Here is a 13,382-nt window from a genome sequence, read left to right as displayed (position 1 = left end):
GTTTCTCTTTTTAATGGATTACTTACTTGAAAATGTTTTTAATGGATTGGTTACTTTAAAATGTTTAAAACAGGCTTGCTCACTATTGCTTTGCAATTTAATTTCTAGTCACTACTTGAAATCAATGAAACGAAACTAATCAATATGAAAAAGAAGAGAAAACCACTGCTTTTGCTGCCTCCACATCAGGAGTCACTAATTTGTGATGTGGTAGAAGCTATCTTTGGATGACAATAGTGTCTTTAAGGATAGCCAAGAACCACACCAACAATTAAATATAAATTGGGTATAAAAATTACTTTTTTAACAAAGGAAGAAAATAAAGGATATATAAAGACATACATGCATATAAAAAGGAAAATAAAGCATAAGAGAATAGAAGGGTCACCAATTAGTAAGTGCGAACTAAAGTATAAACAGAGTTTTTTGTAAATGCAAAAATTAGGAAAAACGAAATTTTATAACAAAACACTTTTATAAAAGTTACTTTCAATAATAAAAATGTTCATTTATGCAAATTTCTATTTGGTAAAGAAAGTTCCATAGTCATAAGTGTGTGGGTCAATATGTTCATAGTGTGATTATGCACGTATAAGTAATATACCTGCATGCGTATTTGGCAGTGTGGCATTGTGTATGTGGGTGTGCATTAGTTTACCTTATTGTTGCTAGTGCAGTAGCAATTCATTTCTGTTTGCTTGACTGCTGTTTGTGTGTAAGGATATATGCATTAGATGGAGAAAGCATGTATGCGAGTCATTGAATATTTTCCACCTTCTCCTACCAAAGGAGAATGTTGTCGTTTTGAAGTCCTGTTCAAGTTGTGGTAAGCAAAGTCTTGAGATTTTGTTGATCAGTTCTTAGGACTTTCTAAATTTGCACTGACTTAAACTTGTTACAACATCAACTTGTGATGTTTTTTGGGATTTAAAACGATTTTTATAGGTAGGAAAATATTTTGAGTTCACACCTTTCTGTGAAACTTCCTTTTGGAAGTGATGAAGAATACAAATCCTTATGAAGCAGAGAAAGAAAGTGGGTAAACAATCTTTCCCTCCAATAATGTGCTCCGATGAACTCCTAGCACTTGTGCCCCCTTAATGTAAATATTCCCAACTAACCAACCAAGCAAATATCCCCCCCCCCTTCTCTGTTCATGTTCGTAGATGTCAGAAAAATTTCTACTCTAATAGTTTCTTCCTTCAAACTGCTACACTTTGGAATTCTCTCCTTCTTTCCTGCTTCCCTGATTGTACTAACCTGCAGAAATTTAAATGTAATGTGAAAAAACATCTTGCTGCTCAACTTCCACAAATGTTTATTGAGATAATCCTGACTAGCAGCTGCTCATGTCCAAGTGGCAATGTGGCATTGCTTGGGATAATAAAAAGATAACAACTTAACTCTCAAAAGATAAACTCACACGCACACACTATGGAACTTTCAGTAAAATGCAGCATCCAATGAATGTGATAATATTCCATTTAAAATCATTTTTAGACATTTCATCAACTTTGATTAAATTATTGCAAGCATCTTCTAAAATATAAATCTCACCTGTCTGTTTAAATGTATGTATGTTTGTATGCCTGCCTAAAACTTTCAACAAAGACAATGGACTTTCACAAGATTAGTATCGATTTGAAGCTCGACCTTTCGGACACCAAATATCGAAAAATTGGCTAAAAACATTGATTGCTTCACCCTCAAATGGATACTTTTCTATAAGGAGGGGCTGCTTTTTTTGCCAATATTTCTAAAGTCATCCTCTCTTCTTGATTGACTAGCCTTAATTTAAACCTTCGCAACACTACTGGTTTGGTGATAGGCACAACAGCAAAGACGTTGCTTTTTTTTTCACATTCTTTTCCGTTTTTCACGGTAGGGGTTTGAGACTGCCTGCTACCACTTTTTTTTTTTGCTCAACACACACCCACAAACACCCGGGCAATGTCGGCCACCCAGGCTAGTTTAAAACAAAGTCTATTTCTTCTTTTGGCCTCTTAGGTGGGTTCCTCTCTTGATGGATTTCTGGAAGAAGACACAGCATCAATGCATGATAGCCAACTGGTTGATAACCCCTGGCACCATGCAGAGGCTTATCATTTTTATCTACTAGCCCATACGCAACTCCAGGCGGGTAAGTTTCATATTCTATTGATCTTATAACAACTGATACCTACAATAACGTATGATATCTATCATATTTATGATATCATATGATATCTATCATATTTACGATATCATATGATATCTATCATATCTACGATATCATATGATAACTATCATATCTACGATATCATATGATATCTATCATATCTACGATATCATATGATATCTATCATATTTACGATATCATATGATATCATATCTACGATATCATATGATATCTACAATATCATATGGTATCTATCATAGCTACGATATAATATATCATATTTACGATATCATATGATATCTATCATATCTACGATATCATATGATCATATTTATCATATCATGATATCTATCAAATCTATGATATCATATGATATCTATCATATATATGATATCATATGATGTCTATCATATCTACGATATATGATATATATGATATCTATCATATCTATGAATATCATGTGATATCTATCATATCTATGATATCATATTATATCTATCATATCTACGATATCATATGATATCTATCATATTTACAATATTATATGATATCTATCATATCTACGATATCATGATATCTATCATATCTCATGATGGAAGAGGAATATCAGAACATGACAATAATTCATTTTTAATTATTAAGAAATACTCAAATCAACAGAACTTTTCTTTTCTACAATTTTAACTTTTGACTCCATTTTCTGCTTTAGGTCATGCGGATGCTGCCATGAAAACTGCTTTGATCTTACGTGATTATGAAGATGTTCTTGAGCCTGTCAGCATTTATTCTCTTCTCGGTAAGATTTGCTTTTCTTGTTAAGTTTATCGGCTTAGTCGATTATTCAACCTGCAAAATGAACTGGTGTAACATAGGCTTTGCATTCAGTGCTTTGGCCTAATAGCGGGTCAAACTAGATTCAATAAGGCAGGAGAAGAAAATACCAAAAGAACACCAGTCTTCTTGACAAGCTTTTGGGATTGACTTTCACTCCTGATCTTAAATGGAACACATACATCAAATCTGTTGTCAATATTGCTGGAAAAATGGTTGGATCATTCTACTGCTCCAGTAGGTATCTCACTGCAAATGCAATCCTCTATGTGTATAAGAGCCAAGTATGTCCTAAAATGGAGTACTATTGCCACATCTGGGCATGAGTTGCTCGGTGCCCCCTATCTTACCTTGATAGAGTTCAAATCCAGCTTCGAAACCTAGATGATGCCCTTTTCTCTGCCCTGCAACATCTTTTCCACATAAGAGACATTGTGAGCCTGTCTCTGCTCTATCATTATTATAATGGTAAGAGCTCGTCTGAGCTCCAATCTATGGTTCTCCCTTGCCAAACTTTCACAAGAAACACTCGCCTAGCTACAACCACTATCAACAATTTCTCCCACTCTATTTGTGCCTAAATTTAAATGCAGATTCCATGTACAAAGCTTCTTTCCTAGAACTGCGCACCTGTGGAACACTGTTCCACTGGCCTGCTTCCTGGCCAATATAGCAGCCTTCAAGTCCAATGTAAACAAGTTCACGTTGAACTATTCCCTTAAATAATCCAAATTCTATCCAATTTACACCATTAACGATTACTAAACTACCACCTTATATTCATTAAACCTTATCCTCGAGTGGGCATGGATAAATGGTGGCTCCCCTGGGAAAAAAAAGAAGTTTTACTCTGCTTATTCTGCAGTTTTCTTTTAGGTATTTATTTGCTTCCCCACGAAAGCAAATGTGACACAAGGTCGTTTTTAATGGGGAGGGGGGGACCAGCTCCCCTAAAACAAGGGCAAGAAGAGGGCACTTTGGCAGTATAAAAAAAATAGTAATTGTCTCAGTATGAAGGGTTTCCCCTACATTGACCAAGGACCAATTAACTTTAGTGACGCATCAGAACAGATACTACACTTTGCTCCTGGCACGAGTTTTCTTTTAATTATCTTTCATTTTTTTTCTTACCACCAAACTGAAGCTCCCTATCACAGGCACTCTTTCAGAGAGTATCCATTGACCCTTGTTTGAATTTGAAGTGGTCAATACTTCACAAGTAGGTGCAAAAAAATTGGAGGAGAGGTGAACTCATAATTTCACACTTATGCCTTTTTTACAATAAACCTGCAATCTCGTAATTCGCAATGGCATCCATTTGATCAGTCATGCACCCAGCATTGATGTGTACAGTAAAGGGTTGCAGTGGTTAGTGGTAAGGAAGGTTGCCTCTACATCCCAGCACTGTTGCATCACTTCTTTCATTACCTCCTCCTAAATGAAATAATAGTATAAAGAAGTGGTTCCAACTATCGTGCTATGGCACACTAATATGCTACAAAATGTTTATCAGTGTGAGATAATAGCTAGAAGTCATTTAATTTTGTTTTGTTTAATAAAGACATTTAATTTCTTAATCATGATAACACCATTCAATTCAAAATCGCTGAATTTCTGGAATTTAAATGATTCGCACATACTAATTGGTAAGCATTTTTGTGGTCGATATTAATGATGGGACGATCAATTGGAATATCAGAAGTTTTTCAAAATATTGGGAATTGGCATCAGAGCTGAATAATTCAGACCTGATTTCAATAACTGGAAATGTTTTCTCAATCATTAAATCATTTATCTCCGATAGGCTCATAAGAGTAGTGGTAGATGGACAAAAATCAGAGGCCTGCAATATAAATGCTGGAGTCCCTCAGGGGTCAATCCTAGGCCCAACTCTCTTCCTGATCTACATCAATGACCTCCCTAAACACATACTTAAATCATTCGTTGACATCTATGCTGATGATACAACCATCTACGGCAACACATCAAAGGCTGTAAATGACAAAGTTCTCTCTGATTCTCTCTCCTCTGATCTCGAGCGCGTGGTTCAGTGGGGGAAGATGTAGCTAGTTACCTTTAATGCATCCAAAACCAAACTCCTATCCTTACATCATCAACGCTCTGATCCCCATCTGGCATCAATTGTGATGGATGGCTCTCGTCTGGGTGAGGCCCCGTGTTTTGACAAGCTTCTGGGTTTAACCTTTACTCCTGATCTGAAATGGAACACGTACATCAAGTCTGTTGCCAAGGTCGCTGGAAAGATGGTGGGATCCTTCTACCGTTCAAGAAGATATCTCACTACTGATGCAATTCTCTATCTATATAAAAGCCAAGTACATCCAAGGATGGAATACTGTTGCCATATCTGGGCAGGAACTGGTAAAAGCAGCCTATCCTGCCTTGACAGAGTACAAAATAGACTTTGTGGCTTAGTGGGGGATGCCCTTTTCTCTACCCTGCAACCTCTCTCCCACAGAAGAGATGTTGCGAGCCTATCCGTGTTTTATCGTTATTTCCATGGCAGGTGCTCATCTGAACTCCAATCTCTGGTCTCCCCTCGCCAATCTTTCATGAAAAACACCCGTCTAGCTGAATCCACTGTGAAAAATTTCCCCCACTCTATATCTGTGCCTAAATCAAAACACAGATTCCATGAACAAAGCTTCTTTCTTAGAATTGCACGCCTGTGGAACTCTGTTCCGTCTGCCTGCTTCCCACCGGACTACAACTTGGATGTCTTCAAGTCCTATGTTAACAAATTCCTAATGAACCGCCCCCTTTAGTAAACACTTCATCAAATCTCCACACTAACGTAATGTACTTGCAATAACCCTTATCCCTGAGTGGCTTCCGGGCCTTGATAAGTGGTGATCACTCTGTAAAAAAAAAAAAATTTTTAAATACAGGATATGTTTTTCATGTGAATAAAAATTCTTCTTATATAATCTTTGTTTTTTATTTTATTGCAAAAAAGCTTTATGAGCAGAAAATATTTATTTTTTTATGATAGCTGTGAAAATTTTTTAAACTCAATTGTGTCACTTTGTAAAAAAGGTTGAGAAGCATTAGTAAGGCATTCTGTCTAAAAGAAATCAAAATAAATCTGTGATCAGCATTGTTGTAGATTCAGAGTCAGAGGGAGTCAGAAATTTTAGAAGGAGTTGAAGTTGGATATTTTTAGTTTCCGAAGCATCTGGACATTGGATTGTTGGTGGATTGTTTTTGTTTTACGGCATATCAACCCTTTTCAGGTAATGCCGAATCCAGTTATTTTGAAGAAATTTTTTTTAATAGAATAAATTTTCTTTTTAAGTTGGTTTCTATTTAACCCATAGTTGGGACCCTAACAGGTACTACCACTCCGGGTCAGAGTGGACCTGTGAGCAATAGCAATTAAAGGGTGGCTCCACACTCCCCAAAGCCCGCAAGCTGGAGCCTCACCATTGGATATAGTTTAAGGTCAGATCCAGGACCATGAACATTGGAAGACATAAGGCATTGGAGTTGGATATTTTCAGAATTTTATGAGCCAGAATTTTCAGAATTTTATGAGCCAGAATTTTCAGAATTTTATGAGCCAGAATTTTCAGAATTTTATGAATTTTAGATGTTAAAATCGGATCTTATATCTTGTAACTCTGCGAATGTGGTGACTAGATAAGTTTCTGTCATCTCTACTTGATAAAGAGACTATGTTCTGTTCTCCACAATGCATGATCAACTTTGAACAAATTTATTTGTGAAGTTTATCTGATTGTCATCGTCATGCTTGATTGGTGACTGACGTAATAAAATATATTAAGTTATTATAATTAAAACCATATTATATAAAAACTAAAGTTGGTTTTTGTTGGGTCCAAATATCCTTAAGAAAGATACATCTTTCAAAATGTTTATATAAGTCAAATATTAGTTTGTTTTTAAAAAAAAAAATTTCATATCCAAACAATTTCATTAAATTTCATATTTATTCCAATTAACAGTTTTTGTTTCAATTACTATCATAGAGAGACTTGGAGGAGCTATTCCTCATACAGTTGCAAGTCTTCTACCTGCAACCAATGACACCATGAAGTAATCTGGAAAAAAATTTAGTTTGAGCTAATTATGTCTTTTTGTTTTCAGCTTTAGCGGCATGTGCGAATCGGGCTTTTGGGACATGTTCAAAAGCATTTATCACATTAGAATCGCATGAAAAGTTGGATCCGGCACAGAAGCAAACATTTGAGGATTTGGCCTTTGAGATTTTTACCAGGTAATTTCTTTTATATATACTAGAAGAATATCCATCAGGTTAGGATCAAAATTCTCTGAACAGAACAGTTTTGCCTCAATCTTACTTTCCTTTATGAATATTGAAGTCAAAATATAATTTTATAATAAATTAAGCTTTATGTCTAGAATTTTTATTCCAATTTTAATCAAAATCCATTACATGATTTTGATTAAACTCAATCTCAGGACTAAGGAATATTTCTGCTTGTATTTTATGTAATCAAAGTATATAGGAAAAAAACTTGGGGAAAAAACATTAACTCAATCGAAATAATTGTGAAAGCTTTTTTTTAATTTATCGCAACTCTATTATCATCAAAATGGTTCAGCATTATTGAAATCAGTAGTATGACATATTATTCAGCTTCTTGCCAGGAGGTTATACACAAGGTCAGCTAGCACACTAGGATAAGCATGCTCTAACCTACAAAAATGCCTAAGCAGCCCTGTTCACATTTACCGGCAGAGGTGCATCAGGTTATTGGCAATAAAACAACTCCTTCTCAGAGAAAAGGTAAAGACTGAGTGGATGGACCTCCTAGGACTGAACAGAACATCAAACTGATTTGTATAATGTCTCATCATTTTATGGTCCAACATAGTCTAATATGCAAACACTGCTTCAATAGTGTATTTATATTAGAGAGCAAAGATCTAAACAATTATTTGTATGACTTATTTGCATAATTATATTTTAAATTATGTTTGGTGTTATTCCTTTGTAATTTTTTTTGTCTTATTTTCCTATATAGATGTTATGTACCATAAGTTATATATTAAAATATTATATGGAACTAGATTAATAACAGCCAAATTACAAATATCTTCTTGCTTGTAGTGTATATATATATAATTTTATTCAATTTAGGTAAACAAAATTACCATAAGATGTGACAATACATCTATTGTTTCAGTCTTAAAAGACATTGTCATATACCTCTGTTTTTACTCAAGGGTAGTGTTAATTGAGCATTATCAACAACCCCTTTAAAATTCAATGGTTTTTATTTTTGGATATTTCTAACTTGCAATATATATATATATAAGGTCAAACATTAAAATAAATCTTTAAAACATATTTACATTTTATGAATATTAGGACAACAGATTTTTCTTTGAATAAAATAAAATACGCATCAAGTGCGCTTGAAAGCCAAATCACAATGTAATATTAGGAAAATAAACAAATATTTTACTTGTTTAAAATTTATAACAAATATATTTCAGAGGTATACTCCATCTTCAGTGTGTTGTTTTGTTTCTTTTTTTTTCTTTTCTTTTCTTCTTTCTCTCTATATTGTAAAGTTGGAGAAAGAAAAGTAAAGAGCCGGACGTTGTATCTCAGTGGTTGTATTTTGAAATGTTAGAACAGTGTGTAGGCAACTCAAGAATAACGTCAAGGGTGTGAATTCCCTATACAAACATTGATTTAATTTGAATAAATAAAAAAAAGCATCAAGTCCTAATATTACATTATGATTTGGCTTTCAAACACACTTGATGCGTATTTTATTTTATTCAAATTAAATCAATGTTTTTATATGGAATTCACACCCTTGATAAGGTTTTTCTTCATTTATGATTTCTTGTTCTTTAAAATTTTCTTTGCTTTTTCAATGATTTTAGATACAGTCCAAAAGATTCCAAGTCAAACCAAGTGGAATGTCCAACTTGTGCCTCACGTATGCCCGATTCGTAAGTGTCATCCTTTCATTCAAATCACGATTCATGATCGGAAGTTAGATGACATTTGTTGCATCAACAAGTAACATCCTATTTTTTCCTGAACTTGCGTAATTAAATTTCACAGGTACATTGGGTACGCAGGTGGAATTAATGGTCGGTTGAGAGATGATGACTAGTTAGTATGCAAGAAGTGTGGGATAATGAGAAAATAGCTGTGAATGGCTATTGAAGTTGTCAAAAAGTTTTATTATCGTGTTGATATCATTGGAGCAAAGGATGGAACAAGTGCTGATGTGGTTGCAAGAGTTAGGAATGGATGGAGTAAGTTTAGGGAAGCTTCTGCCACTATCAACCAAAGAGTCTATCAGACATGTTTATGCAGTGTGATGATGTATGGATGGAAAAAGGGTTGAGGACATGTGTTGCATGGAGAGAAATGATATGAGAATAATATTATGAACGTGTAATATAATACTAAGATGTTTAAATCTGATGACTTCAGAGGGAGATTAAATCTGGAAAATATAGAGAGATGTGAATGGAAAAGTAAACTTTGATGTTCTGGCTGACCATGTCCATAGAATGGATGAGAATTCTTGGATTAGTAGGTGTCGGAGAGTTAAGATAGCAGGTTAAGTTTACAGAGAAAATCAAAGGAAAACCACAGGAGAAAGTGATACTAGGGATTGTGAAAAAGAGGGATAAATAAAGACATGGCCAGAAACAATAAAATGTAAATCTTTGCAGCAGCACCTCCACATGCTGATAGAGGAAACAAACATTTTTAAAAGTAGTGATATTGAGATGATTTTTTTTTTTACAGTGCGGTCACCACTTATTAAGACCCGGAAGCTACTCGGGGATAAGGGTTATTGCGTGTACAGTAATCAATGAGATAGTATCGTAGTAATCATTAGTATTGGATATTTGATAGGGTGTCTTACTTAAGAGAACAGTTTGTCAGGAATTTGTTTATGTTGAACTTGAAGACATTCAAGTTGTAGTCAAGTGGGAAACAAGCAAACGGAAGAGAGTTCCACAGTCGTGCACTTCTAAGAAAGAAGCTCTGCTCATGTTTGGATTTAGGCACAGATAAAGTGTGCGGAAAATTAATGACAGTAGTTTCAGCTAGACGGGTGTTTTTTGTGAAAGATTGGTGAGGGGGGACCAGAGATTGGAGTTCAGACGAGCACTTGCCATGGAAATAACGATAAAACAAAGACAGGCTCACAATGTCTCTTCTGTGGAAGAGAGGCTGCAGGGAAGAGAAAAGGGCATCCCCCACTAAGCCACAAAGTCTATTTTGTAATCTGTCTAGGCAGGATAGGCTGTTTTTAGCAGCTCCTGTCGAGATGTGGCAGCAGTACTCCATCCTTGAACATACTTGGCTTTTATACAGATAGAGAATTGCAGTATAATGATCCCACCATTTTCCCAGCATCCTTGGCAACAGACCTGATGTACGTGTTCCATTTCAGATCAGGAGTAAAGGTCAAACCCAGAAGCTTGTCAAAGCATGGAGCCTCCCCAAGACGAGAGCCATCTATTACAATTGATGCTAGATGGCAATCAGAGTGTTGATGATATAAAGATAGAAGCTTGGTTTTGCATGCATTAAAAGTAACCAGCCACCTCTTCCCCCACTGTACCATGCGCTCAAGATCAAAGGAGAGAGAATCAGAGAGAACTTTGTCATTTACGGCCTTTGATGTGTTGCCATAGATGGTCGTGTCATTAGCATAGATGTCAACGAATGATTTAAGTATATGGTTTGGAGATCATTGATGTAGATCAGGAAGAGAGTTGGGCCCAGGATGGACCCCCGAGGGACTCCAGCATTAATACTGTTGGCCTTTGATTTCTGCCCATCAACCACTACTGCCCATCAGCCTATCGGAGAGAAATGATTTAATAATTGAGAAAATATTTCCAGTGATACCGTAGCTGGAAATCTTGTGAAGTAGGCACTTATGCCATACCTTATCGAAGGCCTTCAATATGTCAAGAGCAATTGCCCTGGAAAGGAAGCCTTTGTCAAGAGATTTACTAATCCTATGAGATATAACCGTTAGCACATCTGCTGTAGATCTTGCGGAGCGGAAACCATATTGCATGTCACTAAGAAGGTTGTTTCTGCTGAGGTGGTTGACTACTTTTTTATTTAATATGGATTCCAACAACTTACTCATGACACACAGGAGACTTATTAGTCTGTACTGAGAGGGAGAATTCTTAAATACAGAGCATACTGATGAGGTTTTCTAGGGTGTTGGAAAGCACTTTTCCTTAAGGCAACGCTTAAACAGTTTGTAAGTATGGGGGCAAGTTCTGGTTGAAGCTTTTTTAACACTATAACTGTAATGCCGTCAGGGCCAGTTGCTTTACTGGAATCAAGGTTCTTGATTAGCTTGGCGACCTCACGCACAGATATATGTATGTTGCATAGCGTGTTGTCTGTTATAGGAGGAAATACGGGGAGTTGATGACCTTTGTCGCTTAGGGTAGAATTAGCTGCAAAGTTCTTGGCAAATAGTCTGGCCTTGTCTGATGCTGACAAGATGACCTCAAGTCTATTGATGATGGTTGGGATAGAACGCACGCTTCTGTTCAAGATCCTGTTTGGTATTTGCCAAAACTGGTGGGAGCCAAGCCGCTGCTCAGCTACTTTGGATTTAACGGACTGAGCATATAGCTCTCTTGCATTTTTTATTACTCTTTTACAGTGATTGCTGGCAGTCATGAAAACAGCTTTAGTCTCAGTACATCTATTACATTGGTAGATATAGAAAAAGTGATTTCTGTGCACGATGGCAGCAGCACATTCTGGGGAGAACCATGGCTGGCTGTTAGGTTTTTGTTGAAATTCTTTGGATGGTATGAATCGGTCTACGCCTACAATTAACCATTCGGTCAGGTCTGATACTATAGAGGACACATCCTTTTTAAACATGGAATGCAGAGGTAGATCAGATATGAATGTACGGAAGCTATCCCAGTCAGCCATAGAGTATCGATATACAGTACGGTGGAGAGGTTCTTCTGAAGATGTATTACATTTCATTTTTATCTTAACTGATACAACAGAGTGGTCGGAGAATCCCAGAGGAGATAGAACGGAACATGAACATAGCTCAGGGGAAGTTCTGAGAAAAAGGTCTAGAAGGCTTGCATACTGACCGGTAGTATTGGGCACACGGGTGGGTTCGTGAACAATCTGTGTGAGGTCATAGGCAATGGCAAAATCATGACTGAACCTCCCCTTGTCATCGGTCTTATTTAAGTGAGTCAGCCATTCCACATTATGGACATAAAAGTCACCGCAAATGTGAATGTTAGCCGAAGGATGAGCAGACAGTATGTGGTCAATTTTCTCAGATATACTCTTAAAGATAGTAACCCCACTGTTGTGGGGGCGATAGAGGGCAAATATAAATGCAGTCGTGTAAGCTAGTGGAACCCGGAAGCACATACAAGGTAAATTAGGATCTTCTCTGGAGATATCCCTACCACATGGAAAGCCATCTTTAATGTAGGCACATACTCCATGCCCATGGCATCCTGGGAGTCAGATTTAGATGTTATGGAAACTTTAACAAATCTACTTTTATAGGAACTTTGTCTGTGTGTGGTGTGTGTGTTCTCTATAGATTCTTTTGTCTGAAGTTGAGGAAAACAGAAGTCTTACCAGGTGTGTGTGTCGAGTGAGGTCAGGCGATAAAGAGAGAGAGATTAAAGATTGTGTTTGTGGTTTTATAAGCTGTGGTCTCGTGAAATCTCAGCACACACATGCAAACAGGGAAGATAGGCTGTATAAAAACAGCCCGAGTTTAGAAGTAGGATTGTGACCTTTGACAATTGTTGGATTTGGGGGACCGTTGTCACAACTTCTCATGAGTTGATCAACAAAAGAACAGACTCAAAAACGGCTGGGCCACTTTTTATGAAATTTCACATAAAGGTACTTTATGTGCCTGGCAGTGTTCTGAGATAGGTTTTGTATCAGAATGTCTTTGATAAATATCAATAATCGAAATAACTCGATGAAATAAAGAACAGGCGATTTTGACCAAAGTTAACACCTTACACAGCCTAACATTATAAGTGCAGTTGAGAAGTTTTATTATTACATAGTTCGAAAGGCCCGACATATAAAATCAATGGTAGGTTCTTTGATATAACAGGGGCACATTCAAAATAAATGTTTTTGCCTTTATGCAGAATTGCACCATGATATTTGACTTTTTGCTTCCCCCGATTTATTGGAGATGGACCTATGGTTTCAGTGGCGTCCGTGCTTCCATGCGTCCATTAGTCCGGACTATTGCCAGATAACCATCCATTAGTTTTTCCTGAAAATTTTTCTAAAAATTGTATTTCATTAAATAGATGTGCACAATGAAAAAAATTTTTTTACAAAGATTCCCATTGC

The 13,382-nt window shown here is 36.4% G+C and overlaps 1 protein-coding gene across 1 annotated transcript in view; it reads left to right on the top strand.

Moving 5' to 3' along the window:
* LOC145269281 (WD repeat-containing protein 35-like) overlaps positions 1-13,382 on the top strand; it is a 143,094-nt gene that overhangs the window by 121,022 nt on the left and 8,690 nt on the right. Inside the window, exons 28-31 of the mRNA XM_080124963.1 lie at positions 2,008-2,140; positions 2,868-2,954; positions 7,118-7,247; positions 8,894-8,962. Of these exons, the coding sequence (XP_079981089.1) occupies positions 2,008-2,140; positions 2,868-2,954; positions 7,118-7,247; positions 8,894-8,962 (419 nt within the window). The remainder of the gene's footprint in view (positions 1-2,007; positions 2,141-2,867; positions 2,955-7,117; positions 7,248-8,893; positions 8,963-13,382) is intronic.

Source organism: Euprymna scolopes, chromosome 45, assembly GCF_053919585.1.
Source record: "Euprymna scolopes isolate OS-2025 chromosome 45, ASM5391958v1, whole genome shotgun sequence".
Taxonomy (NCBI): domain Eukaryota; kingdom Metazoa; phylum Mollusca; class Cephalopoda; order Sepiida; family Sepiolidae; genus Euprymna; species Euprymna scolopes.
Note: the sequence above shows the minus strand (reverse complement) of the source record. Positions and strands in the feature narration are given on the sequence as shown.